This window comes from Patella vulgata, chromosome 3 (genome assembly GCF_932274485.2).
Source record: "Patella vulgata chromosome 3, xgPatVulg1.2, whole genome shotgun sequence".
Classification (NCBI taxonomy): Eukaryota; Metazoa; Mollusca; class Gastropoda; family Patellidae; genus Patella; species Patella vulgata.
The window spans coordinates 46,897,142-46,919,098 of NC_065881.2; the positions used below are offsets into that span (position 1 = coordinate 46,897,142).

Genomic DNA, 21,957 nt, shown 5'->3' on the forward strand with positions numbered 1-21,957 from the left:
ATGTAAGTTTATAACCCAAAGATCTTTGTTCCTTTCGATATTCGAGCATATCGAATCGTAACTTCCTGAATTATGGCCCCTGATTGTACGAAAAATCGCGTTTTTAGTTTGAGGTCCCTCTGGAGGTCACAATTATTATCCAATTTAAAAAAACCCGTTTGAATATATCACCTTTACACCCTAAGAGTGGTTGAGTTCGGATTTCGTAAAAATCGGACTAAAACTGACAGACAAAATGGCCGCCCCTCGTACTCATACAGCGTAAAAATATGGTATATCAAGGTTGTGGATCCTCTAGAGGTGGCAATTTTCCTCTGGTTTTGATGAAACTTGAATTGTAAGTTTATAACCCAAAGATCTTGGCTCCTTTCGATATTCGAGCATATCGTATCGTAACTTCCTGAATTATGGCCCCTGATTGTACGAAAAATCGCGTTTTTAGTTTGAGGTCCCTCTGGAGGTCACAATTATTATCCAATTTAAAAAAAAACCGTTTGAATATATCACCTTTACACCCTAAGAGTGGTTGAGTTCGGATTTCGTAAAAATCGGACTAAAACTGACAGACAAAATGGCCGCCCCTCGTACTCATACAGCGTAAAAATATGGTATATAAAGGTTGTGGATCCTCTAGAGGTGGCAATTTTCCTCTGGTTTTGATGAAACTTGAATGGTAAGTTTATAACCCAAAGATCTTGGCTCCTTTCGATATTCGAGCATATCGTATCGTAACTTCCTGAATTATGGCCCCCTTTTAGCTTGTGATCCCTCTAGAGGTCACAATTATTATCCGATTTAAAAAAAACATTCGAATATATCACCGTTACACCGTAATTTTGATTGAGTTCGGATTTTAAAAACCGTTTAAATATATCACCATTCCACCATAATGAATGTTGAATTCGAATTTCGGGAAAATCGAAATGAAACTGCCCGACAAAATGTCCGCTCTTTGTACGCAAATTGTGTAAAAGTATGCAATACGAAGGTTGTGGACCCTCTAATGGTCACAATTTTTATCTGATTTTGATGAAACTTTAAACATCTTTATAATTCAGACCATAACTTTCTGGATTAATGCCCCTGATTGTACAAAAAATCCCGTTTGTTTTTAGCTTTTTCTCTATCCATCTCTTGCAAAATGTGGGCGTATCCTGCCTGGCAGCCGCTGGTTTTTTAATTACATTGCGATAGCCCAATAAACACCGAGCACTCTGAAAAACATACTCCGGTCCGTTTTAATTCTACATCATCATAGTTACGTCACTCCAAAACCATGTGAGAGCGTGAACTTCTTGGCCACGTGTTGTGTTTTTTTTCATATCTCGTGTGCTTTTTTCTTGGTAGGATTGCTTCTGGGTAGATTAGACATTGTCGGTCAAGTTGTTTAAGTTCTACTGTTTCGTTCTACTATTGTGTAGTTGACACAACTGCTGTTTTTCGTTGGTTGCTACGCTTTTATCGACCCGATCTTGCGTTAGCCTGTCTCGCCATTTTTAATATGGCGTCGAATGCCGTCACCGACGAAGTACGACCTCTTTTAGAAGATGAAATACCTTGGGGGTATCCCTATTTCCAGTGACACACTTGGAAAACAAGCTAAACAACCTGGTGTGTTATTATCAGTTCAAGATACTATGAATCTTATGTCGCAGCATCTTGAGACTATGGGACAGGCAAATTAGCCAACAAATCTGGCGGTCACCGCCGGTCTCCTTCGGAAATATCAGAGACAGACTCAAGATCATATAGAAGTAGAAGCATCCGAAAACATCCACATAAGGAATCACTTAAGCGGATTCCTAGAGTCTCTGCTCATAGATCACTTTCTTCAATGAGAAGAACGGTCCTTCGTCACACCAGTTCAAGTTCGACATCAGATACCGGTCGTTATCTTAGCCTTACTAGTTCTGATTCTTATGATTTTCATAGAAGCAGACAATCCCAAGTGTGTACTGTACCGAAGTGGACAAGGAAGCAGATGCATTGTTAGATACAATTGATAAGGAATTTCTTGGTTCTGAAAAGATATGACCAAAACTGTCATCTAAATTAGCCTCTTCGGTAAATAGTCGGTTTGCTGAAAGGATGACTGATGATATATTGAAGAAAACATTGGAGAAATATCCTAGGCCTGAGAATTTCCAGAACCTGTCTGTTCCCACAGTTAATGGGGAGATCTGGGCAAAGTTGGGCTATCCAACGAAACGACAAGATTTACGTTTGGCTAATATTCAGAAAACATTGGTTAAAACAGCTACGTCAATTGGCTTATGTGCATAAGATATTATCAATATTCCAGAGGCCTCATCTAAAAAGAAAAAAAAAACCCATTGGACTGACAACTTCAATGCACCTAATAAAGTTAGGGAGTTGATTGATGCTGTTCCCTTTAATCAACTGTCTCTTAAAAGACGAGACTTGATTAAACCAGCTTTGAATAAAGAATTTGCAGCCGTCTGTTCTACTCGAGTACCAGTTACAAATGATCATCTATTCAGTGATGATTTACAAAAACAATTATTTTAACAGCGAAAGCCAACAACGATTACATTTCTCCAATATTTGTTACTCAGAAAAAAGATCTTTCATATAGAATGATCTTTTTAAAATATCTTTGAACCTTGATATATCAACTTATTCTATAATTATAGAAAGTATATCGTGTGTGCAACTATCCTTAGATCTTCTTGAATTTTTTGTTAATTTAAAATATTTATAAAGGAAAGGAATGGGAAATAAAATGTCCCACAAATCCCAGATATTACCCAAATATGCTTGTGAGTGGAAAATTTGATGAAGATTCGAGTTTTATGTAAAGGAAATACTAAAAGACACTGGGGTTTTTTTCAGGGTATGGGGGCGTTGTCTGAATTTATTTACATACATGTTGAAAGTTTGTTTATATTATGAGCCTAGAGAAGTGTAAAACAACAATACATATGTGGCTCACAGATTCCGAGATGTAGAATTTTCTTTCTCGCATACCGAAAAAATCTGCTGCATAATCCAGTTTTGGTTAGAGCAATGAAAACACATAAATAAATTTATAGGCCGCATTATTAATGTATCTTTGACCAAGAATACATTTTAAAATAACAACTGACAGAATTGTGTTTGGATTTATTTGAGGTAAGTGCTTATCTTATTAATTTTTAATTTGGGGGAAATCGGTTATTTAAAAGAAATGTACATTATTATTCATCTATATTATACTCTTCAAAAAAAGTAGCGGATATTGAAATGCAAATACCTATGCCGGTTGTGATATGATAAATAGTCATGGACACTTGACATGCTTTGAGAGTATGTTCACAGATGTAGAACTTATCGCCCCAACAGAACCACTGAGCTACACATGCGACACGCAATAGCGCCATACACGTGGGAGGGGGTCATTGTCAAATTTGACACTTCAAGGAAGGGTTGATGAAAACTGCCGCGTGCTGGTTTATCTATCCATGTTTGCTTTCCTATCCGTTCTTGCATAAGATTTACTGTTTAGCATATCTTTGCTTTAGTGTGTTACGTTTAATTTGATCGGGAGACGTGTTCGTCGACGTCAACGTCAACCGACAACACTGCAAGAATTGGCCGTGGCACTGCAAGAAGAGTGGGTCAGATTGCCGCAAATCGTGATTGGGCGGTTGATTAGGTGCATGCCACGACGAATTGCTGAATGTCTGAGGATTGGTGGGGCAATTACTCATTATTAAGACAAAAATCAAAAACGTCCATTTTCACTTTTGACGGTGAATCTCTTTGCGAGTGAAATGGGGCCGCCAGATAAGCCGCCTTTATTACTGTTTATGTTCATTGTGTTATTAACATACACGGGTTACTTCTAATAAAAACAGCAGTGCATTTCCGCAGATTTGTATTGTTTCTGAACATCCCCTATTTTTTTTTGAAGAGTATAGATAGACATTATCAAATTATCAACCGCGTTCAACTTCTGTAAAAACATGTAAAACGTCACAGTGTTTTGGGGTTTTTTTTTTTCAATATACACTTGTCTTTAATGTGTGGGAGTGCACATAATGCATGTATGTCTGTCGTGACCATGGGTAACACGAACAACATTAGACTTGGTCTGCTTAAACGTGGTTCTAAATTTGACAGGGTGTGTGCGTGTGGCACTGAGCGAGGGATTTGGGGAGAGTCTTATTTTCAGATCGGCTGTGGAGGTGTAACCCTAATACTAATCCTACCCAAAATTCCCGATTAATGAATTTCCCATGGTAACGTCTAAAAGTAATGGCCCACTGCAGATTGGGTGATGCTAATTTAAAGGACAATATTGTTGCCAGTCATTATCACATATGTGATAGAACTGGTTAAACACGTTCCAAATATTATTTTATCACAGAGATCATTGCTACGATAGATGCGTAATCGATGTTTCAACAATCGGAAGTGACGAACGCAAAAGGAAAAAAACGAGTTATCCCTCTATATCACAGCACGCGGCGTCAATCAATGGCCAAATGGCGCGTGCATTGTTTACATAAGACGTTACTGCTTCGGGCGGAATGCTGCCTTTTAGTCATTTTAATACCCATTTACACTAAACAGGAAATAATTTTTACCTACAAATACGTCAAACGATTTATTTATTTTTCCAATACATAAAAACAATGTTTTAGAATTTAATTTGTCGCAGGAAAAAAGTTAATATATCTGGCTCATTAAGTCGCATTGATGTCATCCTTATCAGTGATTGTAGCGGCCTAGCGAAAATTCACTGCTGATCAGTGTGTAAAGGGGCCATTGTGGACTCAACTTCGGTCCAATTTACCGTCGTAAATTCCCGAATCTCCCCAACCGGCACACAATTAGCATCACCCCTGCATATGTCGTCATAGGTCGCGAGGTATAAATAGGGTTAGGGCACGTGATTATTGAGATTGTGGGCTAGAGTTAGCGCTAGCCCTGTTTACATCTCGTGGCCTATGACCAAATCTGCAGTGGGCCTTAACTTTAAAAAACCTTAACGGTTTTCCATATGAAAATAGACAACATCAAAGATTTTGTGGTGCCTGTTTGTTTACATGTCTGCCGATGCCGAATGTTGGGACATTTTCAATTCATCATATCTTTGTAAATACTGAACAGAATTCAACCATTGTTGGATTGATGTTCCTTTCAGAGATCTGACATTCACAATAGTGTAGTTTGCGAAGGATTCAGATGAATATTGACGATTAGTTTATACATTGTTCCGCGCCTACAATGACCGTATCGGATTTTTAATGGGGCACTATTAAAGCCTACCGACATTGTCACATTATACCTAGTTCAGCTCTAAACGTACAGGGTCTCATTAGGGCGAATGTAATGTGACATACGTTCAGAGCTGAACTACATTATACCCTACCTGAAGGTATCCAGAATTGTCAACTCAACTAAGTTGTGGGATGCAGATTCTAAACCCTGGCCTTAATAACAGAGCACTCCCATATTTGAATTTGAAACTGACATATTATATTTATATTTCCACCCGACACTTTGAGTTATCATTCTCAATTAATAAATATAAACTTATGGATACATTGGAAAGTAATATATAATCGGCAAACTCTGATTATTAAATATTATATGTATTTTACAAACTCTCATGTTCAGCCCATTAAAGATGCATCATAAGAGCTAAATATGCCTATTGCACTTGCAGGTCTTTTTGGCTTCAAATGTTATACAATTTATTATTTAGATATTTATTAATATAACAAACCTATAATCAACTCTCTAGATAGTAGGGTGGCCGAGATGTAAATTGATTTAAACATCCGAGGGATTAAAAATTTAACGATAAATGGATAATCGAGGCAAAGTCTCGGTTGTCAAGTATCGTTGCTTTGATAATGAACGATATACGCTGTATCTTCAAACAGCCATAACTTCGCTCTGAATAAAGTAATTTCAATATATTTCATTATCTAGTTATGACTGTTTGTGGTTTGACAAGATGTATGCATTGTGGTAACCAGTGCACTGGTATATTCGAGACTTAGCCTCGCTTTCCTATTTAAATTAAATTTTTAAATAGCGAACCGTTCTAATCTAGTTAAAATCTCGAGTATCCGATGCCATCGAGAGTTGATTATGGTCTTGTTTTATTAATAAATGTCTAATTAATAGTTTATATAACATTTGAGGCCTAAAGAAAGACCTACATTAGGCAGATTTAGCTCTTGTATAATGTATGTATTATAATCATCCCGATGATCATAAAGATAAGCTTACAACAATGTTCAACTCCATGCTAATATTGGCCGTGACAATATTTGTCTCTGAAACATCCGACTAATTTCTGTACTGTATCTAAGCCAAAAATTAAAATATCGACAATGTCGACAATGATATCTGTACTGACAATAACTTCATCTAAGCCAAAAAAAAAAAAAAAAAAAAAAAAATATTTCCTATAATTTCGACAATGATTATGAGCAAATGGACGTTTTCTGGGGGGTTTTGACGTTGTGTGGGGCACGGCCACATCTCTCTGCGCTGTGCAGCCCCCTCTCATTACAAAAATTTGAGAAAAATTCCTGGACCCACGTTGTAATTTTATAAATTAAAAAGTATGGACTCATTTTACATTTTAATACTTACAGTACTATAAACACGTGACACTATAATTACCTTGAAACTTCGCCAAGAAAATTCTGGTGTAAATCATTTCATTTTTGTAGTCTAGCATGTTTCTAAATTCGTAATATTTTTGGAAATATTTTTGCCAAGGCCTACGCGTGCTTTAGGCCGAACGAGGCTTGTTTAAAGACCAGGGGGGTTGGATGGCCGAATGGTTAGCACGTGCGTGGTTTCGAATCCCCGGTTGTACGTGACAAGGAGTAGGGTCGCCTGTCCAACCTCGTGGGTTTTCTCCGGTTTCCTCCCACTGCTAAAGACCCTAAGCGCAAGCGAATTATTGAAATAAAAATTAAACCATATGTTAGTTCCGAAATGACCTACTTTGTGTTGAGTGGACGTTAAACCCAATTTCTCTGTCTCTCGCTCTCTGTTTAAAGACCACACAAGGTGAAAAATCTAAATTGCATGTACGTATAGCCAATGGTTACTATATCCAAGTTCACAAATGTGAAATGTAGTGAGAGGAATATAAAATGTAGACACGTCAAAAAAAGCATTTTCCCACTTTTTACATTTAACTCTTGCCTTAGAGATATTTTGACTTTATCATTATCGGTATTAGGACTTTGTACATTGTACCTTTTACATATAATCAATGGAAACGACATTGTCGCAGAGCATTTAATATTGGCAGCGATACCCTTCCATATGGGCGTAGTAACTGAGGTTAAATTTTGGCGCGAAAATTGCATGGGATTCATGGACATGAATATCAAATACACGTGATCATACGTGGAGTTCCTTATGCCGTTTGGTGAGTGATTTTAAACTGTCAATGTAATTGTAAAATACCTTTATTATAAAGAAGTTAAACGATGTTAGACCTTAAAGCCTAATCTTATCACAACCGTTTATCCATCGAATAATATATATTCAGATTTCAATGTTGTTTAAACGCCAATCAACAAATAATACAAGGCAACTTTATTACAAAAACATCGTTTTTACGAGAGGTCTCTTTTTGCGACTTTGAGTGAAGATAGCCGAATTAATTTTAATCAGATAGGTGTAAACCTGCCGTAAAGTGGGTATAGTAACCATTGGCTATACGTGCCTAAAAGTAATGTCGTCCATCTTATGTGCATTCCAAGAAATCTAAACTGAAGTCAATATCAGATGTTATTTACTTAGATCACCTTTCATGCGCATTATATAGGATTAATATACTAAGAAGAGTTTGAGCGGAGGTGGTAGATAATATACACAACTTGTATGAACATCCGATACATTCTCGATTCTGATATTTTATCGATTTGGACTTGTCTCATTTTCGGAGGCGTTTCTATCCATGTCAGTTGTCATACAGTAATATCTTGTGTCGTCACAATAAAATTAAGACTATCAACAAGATCCATTTTCTTCTAGAAAGCTATTGTTGATTCTGTGGATTAAAATACATTTGGGATTTTTAAAACATCCTAAGCAACACGCCTACATCACATACTATGGAGCCGAATCGTTGTCATATTAAGAGAAAATATCATGGTTAAAATTGCAAAATTATCAGTCAATATGGTAAAAATTGCCATTTTCGAGATATTTCAAAATTTCTCCAATCTACCTGATTTAGGGTATTTAAAGTGTGTGAATAATTTTTTCGGGATTATTTCAATTTTATATGTTAAAAATGACTTATAAAAATGACTTGCAACCACATTATGGAATTAATTCAAACAAAAATTAAATTAAATTTTATAGAACATAAATTCACCAAGTGTAATAGATATGTAGGAAAGGTCAATTTTTGTGCTCAGACCGAATATTGTTTTGATTAAAACTGACAGGCGCATATATATGCCGAAAGTGTTGCGTTTTCCCCTTGTTTACGGCAAGCCTCTGGGCCCGGATCTAATATAATTTTTGCCGACAGCCCCACCCTTTTCCACAAAGCCTATGAAAAATAATCCATTTAATGTAGAAGTATATATTATCTTAATTATTTCTTGTGAACACTCTCCAGGTCAGAAAGATCGAATATACCCTCCGGTCCAACAAAGTTTATAAAAAGGGTGTGTCGGCACCGCCTAATTTCTAAAAACCTAAAACTATTATATAAATAATTTCATTCATATTCGACCTGACGTGTGATTGCATATGGGGGGTTATCCCAATAATGTCTGTATTATCGAATGCTGATCAAATAAAATATGTGTAAATAGTTTCGAGATAGACGACAATTAAAAGTATGAAAACAATCTCTCGAGAAGGGTTTCATGGAGTGAAAGATGAAAAGCGGGCGTTCATTTCTTTTCTTGAAAGGTTTCATTTATTGTTGAATTTATTTCAAACGTTTTTGACCAATCGTTGATAGATTACATTATGTAAGATTTAGATAAAGAGCTGACCAGTCGTGCTATATATATAGATATATATATAGCTTAAAAATAGATAATGTAAAATGAAAATATTGCTCAAGTTTCATTAATAATTTAACCATGAACTGGATAATCGAGACTATGTTTTTTTATCGTACCTACTTTAGTAATGATGATCGAGGCTAGACCGAAAATCCAATCGCTAAATTCTCGGTTCGTAGGGGATCAATTTGGCTGAAATTTTCAGCAAGTTCCCTTTACATTATCTAGTTTTCAACTATTATAGTGACAACTGCCTGCTTTTTATCTAATCTCCCATAATGTATCTTTAATGCAAGCCAAGATACAATATGAACCAAGAACGGGTCCTTTGGTACCCCATACATACGGGTGCATTGGTTTTATAATCGGATTCCAGTTTACATTATTGCAGGATCATAGTAATCAATTTCGGTTTTAATCCTTTCAAATGCCCGTGGTTGAATTATTTAGATAGGTCATTTCTGGAATAACATGGTCAAATTTATTTCAATAATTTGCTCGTGCGTAGGGTCTTTAACATGGTAAGAAAACCCATCTGGGGAGTATTTTAAAACTCTGTGAAGTATTACTAATTGTTCTCTTGGGCATATAAATGACCGGGTTCAAATTTAAAATTTATTTTTTAAAAACTTCTTTCGATCATAAAGCGACAATTTGGGCTATTCGAGGGAGAAGTCTCCCTTTCCTTCAAATATTGGACGCGGAAATATTTCCAGGAATTAATAAGATATCATGGTTTACACATAAAATAAAGTCGGAGGTTTGAAGTCAATTCTTCTCACTATACATGTATAGGCTTCATTCAATACAGACTTCATAGTAAATCTTGTGTTCATAGTTTTATCTAACATTATCAGGCGATACTGTTCGCGTTTATCTTTGGGTGAAATTGTTAATTTTAAAGTAACCCAATATCATCCAAAGTCTTTGACATTGAAAATGTGTCAATTTAAATCAACATTGATGTTGTGATCTGATATCCAATATTTAAGACAAAATAAACCATTTTACCATAATGCGTTTCAGCGTCATTTGTAACAAGTGACTCGAAAAACGAGGCATATTCCACAAGTCATTCAAACGGTGACGTCACATTCTTATCTGGAGAGCATGCGCAATAAACACTATCGTAGACTGGAATAACCAGACGCTAGAGGTTGCCATTCGGTTGAGACTTCTGGCATATTTCGCCGAACATAACTGATAAGAAATTACAGTAAAAACAAATGATTTAATGTAAATCAGTTTATATACATTTATATTACATTAATATATGCGTTGTGACTTTTTGTGTCAATTTCTAGGTCCCAAATATTAGCGATTTAATGCCTTTAAATTAGAATGTTTCAATACATTTTAACCTTATTCCCGATGCGCCATTGGGATTTTTCGCTAAAATATCTTATTTCTCCCTGCTTTATGTACTAAGACTGATTATTTAACATTTAATTAAAATACCAACGCTAGATAATGTCCCGGCTTGGATTCAATGGACAACAAAATGGCGGCGGACTATAGCATTGCGAGCAGCCTGTATCTATTAAATTTTAATTCAACATATTATTTATCTTTGTAAATACTGACGGGAACTGAACCATTTTTGAACTGATGGTGTTATTCCTATTACAGATTCAACTTTCACAAAATTGTAGTTTGTAAGTGATTCTATAGCGCTAAAATGGCGCATCGGGCTTTTAAGGAACACACAAAAATTATAATTATTAATTACTTTAGTAACGAATTGTATCGGCTCGCACAATTCGTTACAAAAGTAATAATTATATAACCAACACTACGCTTACATGCAAGATCTTTCTACGCTGATGAATATCAGTATGTGAAAAAATATAGGCCCTACTTTTATCTCTTCAATCAAAGATAAGATATGATAAAATGTATTGTATAGAAACGCCCTCGCCGAGCAGCTTACGTTAGCCTATATAAATCAGAAAAAGACACACAATGACAAATGATTTAATAAAATACATAAGAATAATTTAATCTGATGATGCATGATTCAACTGCTAAAATACATGAAAACAAAAAATGTATTTTAACGACTATACATGTATTTTAATATCGCTAATATTGGACACGGTAATGGTGAAATAGACGAATTGTTGAACACCTGTAAGACATAAAATTCACAAGTCACATTTATAAAAAAAAATTATATTTAGCGAGATTTCTATATTCTTTTGTTTGTTAATATTAATGGTACAAAATAGTTATTATATATGGTACATTTATAAACAGATCCTAAAATCCAATTTTTTTTTAAAGTTTCCTATTATATAATTTTGATTTATTTCGTCACCGCGCATTTCCCATCGTCTGCTAATCTATTTAAAAATTTTGGTTTTAGTTTCCTCTCCATTAACATAATAAAGAAACTTTATGCGTAAGAAAATTTCTGTATCAGAGGGTTTGATTGGCAGGTTTGACTGTCGTCGATCAATTACCATCCCGTTCCTAATAAAGAAATGTTTTAGAACAAGGTGAAATCTGCGATATCACTATTGTGGAAGCTGGCGTTAAACTAAGGGAACTAGCGTTAAACCGCCGACTACTACTATTACAAGATAAGGTGGGGTAATCCAAAAAATAGAACAGAACAAAATTAGACTGTTCCAAGACAACAGTTTGTTGATAAGTCATATTAACGCCAAAATAACCTGTTTACCTTCTCTGGAACTTTCATGATTATCCAGACACTACTGGTGCTGTCGGTTCGGAATTTGATTTTCACAACAAAAAAATAATCACACATTTTCATATAGTTGCACAGGTCGTCCAGGATAGGTGTTTCTAAAATTCGTTCATAGTTTTATTGACTAAAATAAATCTAGTACGCCATTCTATTGTATTCCTAATTATCATCGTTGTTTTTGATACATTATTCAAATATTATGCTGTCCAGAATTTGTGGGAAGAAGCGTATTTGTTATTCACGGATTTCTATCCACAAAATTATGTTCTATGATAATTTCAAGGGATATTGTTAATGTGACCATCGGACCCACTTCTTAACATTCCAATTAATGCCATTAGATAAGCTTGCAAAATCTAACACGTTATGCATGCCATATTATTATAGTAATGGAAGATAGTCTAGAGTCTATACAATTTTATTTACAAGGAAGGTCAATCACAATAAGTAAAGTAGTTTTGTAAAAATGAACGACTCATCTTCGTTTCATTTATACCTCATTGTTAAACGTAGCCTTTGTTTACTGTTCATAGCTTGGATGATCTTCTCATTCAAGGATTTATTAGACTGATAAAAGAAATAAATATCATATCAATTTTTTTAATCATTACAAGTATTATTAGTAATAAATATTTTACAATACAATTGTGTTTTCTGACAAAAAATATATTTAGAATTAACTCATATATTGCTATAGAATAATACAGTCATGATTTTTTCAGTAGAATTATTAAGAAATGAAAGAGTTTTGTAAAAAGATTTCTATTTAAAGTTTCCCATTTTATTAAAGCCATTCAATAAATTACAAAAAAGGTGTAACAAATATGGATTCTCATAATTAACAGATCCTACATTTGGAGTATTTAATATCAAAATGAATTTAAAAACCTGATTACTGAAAGTAGAACTAAAATCATTGATACACATAATTCAAAGTTTTTGACGGAACAAATGAAAATGGTGAATGTACAACTTCTTTATATTAACAAAATCTGTTAAGATTAAATTTTAAATATAATTGCAGTAAAACTGAAGAGTGTTTTCAATTCCCAGGATACAATACATTGTAAAATAGTTATCAAAATTATCATAAATAATACATTAAATTATTTCAAGTATCACAGTTGTTTAACATATTGTTATAAAAATTTCTAACTTTATGGCTTTAATGCAGTGTCTTGTTTTATGTCCTCGAATAAATTTTCCACATTTCTTGCCATGTCCGCCAATATAAGATAAGACTGAAAAAAAGAAAAAAAGATAAATCAATGAGATTTTAGTCCACTGCTTATTTTATTATAATACTTATACAATGTGTATGTTACGTCCTGATGATGCCTCTTTGGTGGCAAATATTAGACAGTGATAAAACAATAATGATATACATGTAGTTGTTCAATTCATACTATTGTTTTTTTGGATATTTAATAGCTGAAATCTTTACTTTTATTATATATTGATATAATAATTCAAACTTATACAATGTGTATAGTCTAGATGGTAGATGTATATCAATTTTGAATAATAGTTTGTAATGTAACTTTACACACATGTATACAATGTGCATAGTTAGTTTACATGAATATCAATTTAACAATACACACTTATACAATGTTTATAGTTTACATCTATAATTAATTCCATAATACACACTTATACATTGTGTATATTTTACATGCCTATGTAGTCTACGTATTTAATTTAATAATACACACTTACACAAGATGTATTCTATGTATTTTAATTTAATAATACACACTTACACAAGATGTATTCTATGTATTTTAATTTAATAATACAAACGTTATACAGTCTATGTATATCAATTTAATAAAACACACTTACACAATCTATGTATATCAATTTAATAATACACACAGTCTATGTATATCAATTTAATAAAACACACTTACACAATCTATGTATATCAATTTAATAATACACACTTATGCAATGTGTATATTACTTTAATAATACACTATTAAATAAATTATGATGTACAGTCCATATTTATTCATATTCAAAAGTGTACAATAATGTTTATTTTCTTCTTAAAGAACAGAACATTTATCAAAAAATGTGTCAAATCTGAAACCTGACTACTGATAAATAGATATACCAGTACATACCATACTGTAAAGTTTTTCTTTATATTTTCTGTCTAGAATAGAATCTGAATTAGGTTCAGGGGTGGGTGTAGGGGAATTATTAGCTGATATCTCTGTCCTCTCTCTATCTGGACCGGGTGTAATGGTTCCCATACGACTTGGTGGTTTCTTGGGTGCAGGAGTTATCTTTCCTTTAGAATCAGTGGGTGGAGGTTTTGGCGTCTGCTGTGATGGAAGACATTATGTAAATTTAAACCATATTTTAGTGTTGAAAAAATTAATTGAAACACATTTCATGCCCTTTTTAAAAATAAATTACAGTATCTTATGATAAGCAAATCGTGAAAATAAATTAAAGCAATATTTCCGTCAACATAAATTTCTGAAAGAAATTAATGAAATCAGCTTCCATCTTAATTATCAATTTATTGAACACAACATGTAATATGCTTTATGATATGAAAAAAAAATCTTATCTATGATTATAAAATAATTATTGAATGTGGGAATTTTACTTTATATTTAGTACAAACCTCCTTTGCACTTTTTGATCCTTTCTGTACATTTGCTGAAGGAGTTTTCTTTTCTTGTTTTGGTTCTGATTTACTCTTATCACTGGCTCGACTTCTTTTACTTTCACCTAGAGTTCAAAATAAAGTTTTCTTTTAATAATATACACATAAAACACATAGTTACATGTTATTCACCAATAGATTACATTGTACAGTTTTACAATATATAATGAATTTTTCAGCCAAACTGCTTCATCAAATAGCATCACTTACATAGGACTCTTATCTGAAAAGTATTTTATTTTGCATCTACTTAAATTTGGTTTTCAATATTTGCATAAGGTTTGAATTTACCTAAAGAAAGTCATTGGAAATGCAAAAGGAAATGCAACAGGATTTAACATACTACTTTTCTGCACCAACTAGGATAATATCACATGCACTTGGTCAATTTGAATGTCTTTTTATACATAATTTTGGAGTCAATCTTAAATAAATGGCTACAAATTTATGGGAGCAGAATGTTAAGAATATGCATTTTTGGACGTGAAAAATTTGTTAAAAAAATATTGAATCAATTCAAGTCTAAGGTTACAGATTACATATTTTCAGTAGATTAGTTAATAAAATAAATCTCTTGGCTCATTATTTTTGTGTTATTTAGTACATACAGGCCTCTAAATAATCTTTACTTTGACAAGTATTTAATCTCTAATAATCTATTGTTAAAGCATTAATCAAGAATCTGTATTCAGATATATTAAACAAATTCTACATTCAAATATTATTAAAAATATTAAATCAAAATGTCGCATTGATTGTATTAGTTTATTATAAATACTGCACTAAAAAAAAGAAAGCTCTAAGCGTAATTTTCTTAAGCCAATGTTACAGACTGTATAATTTTAGATTATATAATAAAAAAGCGGCTAAGCAGAAAAATTAATTTCTTTCAGGATGATAATAAACTTACTTTCTTTTTCTGGTTTACTTACTACCACCTTTACAACTAATTTAATTATATTCAAGTATAAATTATATTTGCACAATGTATTTCAGCGAACCTTAATATGCCAAGATCATATTTTATATATTTATGGCAAGGTAAACCAGCAGTTGCCAGGCAATGTACTGCCCACATTTTGCAAGAGATGGATAGATAACAACCTAAAAAAAACATGATTTTTCAATCTGGGGCCATAATCCAGAAAGTTATGGTCTGAAATGTGCGAATATCGAAAGGGACTGAGATATTTAGGATATAAATATATATTTTAAGTTTCAACAAAATCGGATAAAAAGTGTGACCTCTAGAGGGTCAACAAACTTGATATTACATACTTTAACACTATTTGCATACAGGGAGCGGCCCAATCTGATTAAAACACAGAACCTCTTTTGTTTTGTTTATTATAGTTCAAAATTTAGTTTTACTTCACTAAGATCTGGAAGAGTTGTTATATCTGTGTTCTGGATGATGTGAGGGATTAGCTAATGAAACCGTCTGTTACGGTGAGTTTTCCGTGCGAGGTGCACAGAACTGTGGGTAACCCATGAGAAACATCAACGCTGATTGGTTAACCGAATGTCTGACGTCATAGGGTCAAAAGCTGCTCGTATGACCTCTGACGTGACCTTCCACTACCAGATCTTCATGTAGTAGAGGCCATCAGAATTATAAACCAGCGGCTGCTACTAGGCAGGATACGCTCAAACAAGCTAAAAACAAGCTAAAATTGTACAATCAGGGGCCATAATCCAGAAATGAGCATAAGGGACTCAGATTTTGGGAATATAAAGATATGTTTTAAGTTTCATCAAAATCGGATAAAAATTGTGACCTCTAGAGGATCCATAACTATTTGCGTACAATTTTTTCTGGCAGTTTTGGTCCGATTTTTAAGAAATTCGAACTCAACTATCATTAGAGTGAAATAGTGATATATTAAAACGTTTTTTTAAATCAGATAAAAATTGTGACCTCTAGAGGGACCACAAGCTAAAAGCGGGATTTTTCGTACAATCAGGGGCCATAATCCATGAAGTTATGGTCCGATATATTCCAATATCGAAAGGGACTGAGATCTTTGGAAGATAGACCTATATTTCAAGTGTCGTCAAAATCGAATAAAAATTGTGACCTGTAAAGTGTCCACAAACATATTGTGGACAGAGGCCACGACAATATGCGACAATATACGTACACATGAAAATGTGGGCTTCTAAAAAACAAAATATAAATGTGCATTTTAATTAGATTGGGCGGCCTTTTTGTCCGGCAGTTTTGGTCCGATTTTCACTAAATTCGATCTCTACCATCATTATGGTGTAACTGTGATATATTCAAACGCTCTAGAGCGACCATAATCCAGGAAGTTAAGGTCCGACATGTGCGAATATCAAAAGCAACCAAGATTATTGGGTTGTCAACATATATTTCAAGTTTTATCAAAAATTGGATAAAAATTGTGACCTCCAAGGTGTCCACAAGCTAAAAACGTGATTTTTCGTATAATCAGGGGCCATTATACATGAAGTAACAATCCAATACATGCCAATATCAAAAGGAACCGAGATCTTTGATAGATAAACCTATATTTCAAATTTTGTCCAAATCGGATAAAAATTGTCACCTGTAGAGTGTCCACAGACAGACAAGGGCAACGACAATATACGTTCACAGACAGACAAGGGCAACGACAATATACGTTCACATGAAAATATGGTTGTATAACATGGTGCACAGTGCACACACTATAGACCTATCAAGGTATGTGACCTCTGAGTAGCCTACTCAACAAGTTTGAACAAGAACCAAATCAACCCTTTTAAATTCACTTCATGAACTGTTGGGAATCCCCTATCAATTCTTTCTTATACACAATTTTGGCCGGTAATACCACAGTATTTAGTTCGTTGGGGAAAATATCTAATTCTTAAAAGCTATGTATTTGCAATGTGACTTTGCAATAAATCAAAGTGTGGTTTATTATTAATTGAACAATATTGACAACAGTGAAAGGAATTTTGTTTAACAGGTAAGGGGAGGTAACTCTATTTAAGAACCTCATTATTTGTTTTCTTCAAAACTTTCAGGTCTGTCATCTTATATTGAGGTATAAGAAGACTTTTGCAAAACCTCAGTGAAACAGACTGCAAAACTTTTAGTGAAGTCAGAGCTGATTCTCTACTACATTTTACAGCAAAGCTTTTTGTGTAGATATAAGCTTTCTTGTTACAATGACCATGTGGTTGGTCACTGGTTTACATATTACTCGGTTTATTGGATATGAATAGTAAGGTGCAGATAAATTTATAACTTAAAATCTGTTTAAATACCAACATAAGCTATATGAAGCATAAAAGACAGAAATGGTGCCCAATAAATATTTTTAAAACATCTATTACGGTATACCCCTTTATATAATAATAAATATGCACCAAAGTATGAAAATTACCCCAGATTTCTAGATTATTTTTTTATAATAACAAAATAAAATTCAACTGTTCAATCTTAAGAGTCAAATTTCTGATGGGCAAGTAAAATAGAAATACCGTATTCAAAAACACAAATAGACTAGCACAGATTCCTTATTATAATCCACAGCAGATACACAAATCACTCAACATACTTACTAGATTTTGTATTTCCTAATAGCAAAAAATGTAATCATCTAATTAAAAACTGTCTAAATATTAAAAAAATAATGTTAAAAAAAAATCATGAAATAAAACCCCCCGAAACTACAGAATACTAATCCAAACAAATACTATAAACAATAATTAATTCTCTTCTGTTTTCTTTGGAATTTTCAAGAAGTTTTAAAATGATTATCAACAAAAAATATTTTCTACTTGAATTATGAAACTTAAAGAGGCATCATTATAAATTATCACTTTCAAGAAAATACATGTAATGAATTTTATTTAATATATTCAAAGTAACTCTGAGACACACGTGATTATCAAAACTTTAAGTAATGGCCTACTCAGAACAAGGAATTTTGTATACAATCTAATTTGAATGGGTCTGATGTATCTTTACAGTCAAACTGAATAATGCCTTTTTAATGATTCAAAAAATTGAAATAGAAAATTGAAAAAGAATAATAAATTTGTAACAGGAACAAACTATGAATCAAAACACTTTTTATCTACTAGCCATTGCTCTAAAATTGTTTATTATAAAAACTTTTTTAACAGCAGACGGTAATCGTTTTTTCTTCTTGTTTCTGAAAGAAATCTATTTATATTAGGAACCCAGTAGGTCTACAACTATTACCAGCAAGATATAGTACCTTGCACTATTAAATAAACCTTCTAAAGCTGTTCTATTGTATCTATCTAATGAAACTACTAAACCTAATTTTGATTTTTGTAGCTAGGCCTATCAGCTTTCTAAGGCTCTACACGGTACTCACTCAGTGGAAGGTCTAATTCAGCATTAGAACTTTTAGCTGCAGTTTTACGACCGCCTTTCTTTTTTATTTCAATATTTTCTGTCTGTTCTGGTTTTGCTGATTAAAATTACAATTTTAACTAGATGATTAAGTCATTAACCATTCAAGTCTAGATATCTAAATTCAACTTTGAAATGTTTGTGTTTGCCCGGAAACAAATACGACATAGTTTTTGGCATACAAATTACAAAGGTGCCAGAATCTTCTTGTTTTCCTTGTAAGATCACATATGGGTAAATTTGTATAATTACATAAACTTCATTTCATTCCCACATCAACTGTCCATTAAAATATATTTAATTTAATGACCACTTTAAATACTCATCTCCAAATAAAATCACACTTTCCCATTAAGAAACATATTGCAAAAATCTGCACTTACTTGAATCTCCTTCCAAACTTTCCTCAAAATCTTTTTCTGGAAGTCCGACAGCATTACGTAAGTATATAGAATAACCACAGATATTGTCAATGGCTTCCGAAATTTGTTCATAAGCCACTTTCTCCATTTCTTGTATAACAGGTAATGTAGGTAGAAAAGATATTTTTTGTACAGCTAAATTAACTTGCTGTAACATTGGTTCTTTTAATTCATCATCCTCAGGTAGTTCTAATATTTTCTATGAAAAATTCAAATATAATTTATGAAAAAGATTATTGTAAATCCAGTTAATAATAAGAATGTAAACACAATAAGGACATGGAAACTTTATCACAGTCAATAAAGACGAGAGTGTCTTCATTGCAGCGTTACATTGTAATAAATCCACAAAATGTGTATCCATAAAATTGTACTTTGAGTTATCAAAGAAGATATTTAATCGAAACAAAATACTAATTCATAAAAAAATATGTAATGAATGTATATTATAATTTAACAAAATTTAGTGTGGGGGGTGCCAAAAGTTTCTTTGCACTCGGTGGCTGAGATTAAGCCTTAAGACTTTGCTGGCCCTAAGGCACATTTTGAAAGGTGGCATAAAAATACAGATATTTTGGGTTCACCGATAAAAGGAAGAAATGTAAATTTAACAACTGAAAATGTATTACAAAAAAATTTAGAACCAATGCGTAGAAGAAGAACGATGCCATTCATTTACAAGAAAATAAAGGGAAGCATTTTTATTATCATCGTCTGATAATTATCCAAATTTTTTTTTTACTTTATTTTTTTGTGACCGGGATTTTTGGCTGGCCCAAAGGCACTTGCCTTATTTGCTTGATGGTTAATTCGACACTATGCCCAACATACCAGTACAACTCAATGCTTAAATAATATAACAATGGTGAAGACATCAAGAATATAAATATATGAGGTTTTCCTGATTATAGTCAGCAGTTTAGAGAAATATATGACAGAATCAGTCAATTTTACTGATTGACAGGATAGAATGTCTATATTATCTATTATAAGAAGCTTATAAATCAATTTATTTTTCTTGTTCATAAAAAGAGTTTCAATTACCAGTGAAAATAATTTTGGAAGGTGCAATAATTGATGTAATCAAACTGTAAGAAACACACCTAAAAGTATGGATGAATTGCACTGTCATATATACTAAAATAATAGATTGTACATTACCTGTTTGAGATTATCAATTGATAAATCCCAGCTTTGATCATCTCTTTTATCTAACGTAAACAACTGTAGATATATTCTCTTTAATTCTTCTACCTGTTCATGTCTATAACACATCTATTAAATAAAATCAAACAATTCATACCTCTAAAATCCTTACAATATTGTTTAAATTATTGTTATAGTAGGTGTCATATATATTGGTAGGCTTTGGTTAGCAGGGTGGGTGCGTGTGTGGTCCAGTGGTATAATGAGTGCAATTTAGATCACAAGGTCTTTAATTGAGTCAAGTGGCCTGGGTATATATGATCCCAAGCTTGTATGTGACCAGGAGTAGGGTTGCTTGCCGAACCTTATGTTTTTTTTCCTGATCCTATGGTTTTCCTTCAGCTGCTACATGCAAGTGAATTATAGAAATAAAATTAACCCATATGTTCATAGCAAAATAACCTAGTTTATTTCAAGTTGATGTTAAACCCCATTCGGCTCTCTATCTCTGTGGATAGCACTATCAAAATTAGTTCACTATTTCTGTTGTGTATCTTAATAATGTCTTTATCCAGGAAGAATTCCCTCCTTGTGTTGCAAATGTAACCACAGAAATAAGGCCAGTATCCCCTATCCAATATCTTCACATTTCCGTCAGTGTATCCTGAGAACCTGAGCCCCCTGTTTCTCGAAATCTTAACTAAAGATAAAATCCAAATTTTAGTAGATACTTCAATTTTGATTGGCTAAGCACTAAAATCAATCTAATATTATCCAATCAAATTACTAAAATTTGGATTTTATTTTAGTTAAAATTTTGTGAAACAAGCCAAGAAATCTTTTTATTTTACTGAATTTTAACCAATCATTACAAGTGGAGATGCTTAAATGTAATTTATGTTCAAAATTCAACTTACACCATGATTTAGACGTTTAAAGGTTTCTTCTTCTGTGATATAAGCATCTATAGGTGATCGTGATCGTTCAGGTGTTCTTATACCATCAATTAATTCATATAATAACTGATTAACAACTTGATTAGCTTGTTTATCACTCAGATGTTGCTGTTAATATAATAAATTAACAATATTTAACGTTTAATAATATTTAACAATAATTTGTCATTTGTAATATTTTAGCATTTGTACTGTTTTCAAAGAAATTTATGCTCTTTTGCAAATAAAAAAAAGTATGAGTCACAACCGAGTCTAAACAAATCACCACTTTTATTTTAACAGAAAATTGGAAATATCTGCAGGAAGTGAGTTATTCAATTAGCCAGTAGACAACAGGCATACTAGTTAAACCCAAAACCTATGTATTGATACAGTAGTGTTGAGTATAGATTTATCAAACAAAATGCTGTAGGGTTATCTAGAAACCATGAAAGTGAATAAAACAGCCATATTCAGAGTTCGTTGCCAAATATTTTACTAGAAGACAGCATGTACTTACATGAATACACTCAGTTAAGTCAGCTAAATTTGTGTTTGACAGGATAGCCTGCCTTTATCATTATATTTATTTTAAGCTTAACCACTTAAAAGACTTGATGCGTGAATATTGTGAAAGTTTAATCTCTAATAAGA

General features: G+C 32.9%; 1 protein-coding gene across 9 annotated transcripts in view; it reads right to left on the reverse strand.

Moving 5' to 3' along the window:
• Positions 1 to 10,227: 10,227 nt before the first annotated feature.
• The window catches only part of LOC126815495 (MYCBP-associated protein), a 45,646-nt gene continuing 33,916 nt past the window's right edge, over positions 10,228 to 21,957 (reverse strand). For 5 of the 9 annotated variants that reach the window (XM_050541174.2, XM_050541172.2, XM_050541168.2 and 2 more), the window contains 7 exons: positions 21,286 to 21,432; positions 20,384 to 20,497; positions 19,184 to 19,421; positions 18,763 to 18,858; positions 14,363 to 14,469; positions 13,851 to 14,054; positions 10,228 to 12,962 (listed from right to left, as the gene is read on the reverse strand). In XM_050541174.2, coding sequence (XP_050397131.2) covers positions 12,879 to 12,962; positions 13,851 to 14,054; positions 14,363 to 14,469; positions 18,763 to 18,858; positions 19,184 to 19,421; positions 20,384 to 20,497; positions 21,286 to 21,432 — 990 coding nt within the window. In that variant the 3' untranslated portion in view covers positions 10,228 to 12,878. Of the gene's footprint in view, positions 12,963 to 13,850; positions 14,055 to 14,362; positions 14,470 to 17,977; positions 17,993 to 18,762; positions 18,859 to 19,183; positions 19,422 to 20,383; positions 20,498 to 21,285; positions 21,433 to 21,957 lie in introns of all 9 variants that reach the window. The other 4 variants (XM_050541166.2, XM_050541169.2, XM_050541171.2 and 1 more) reach the window with 4 other exon arrangements.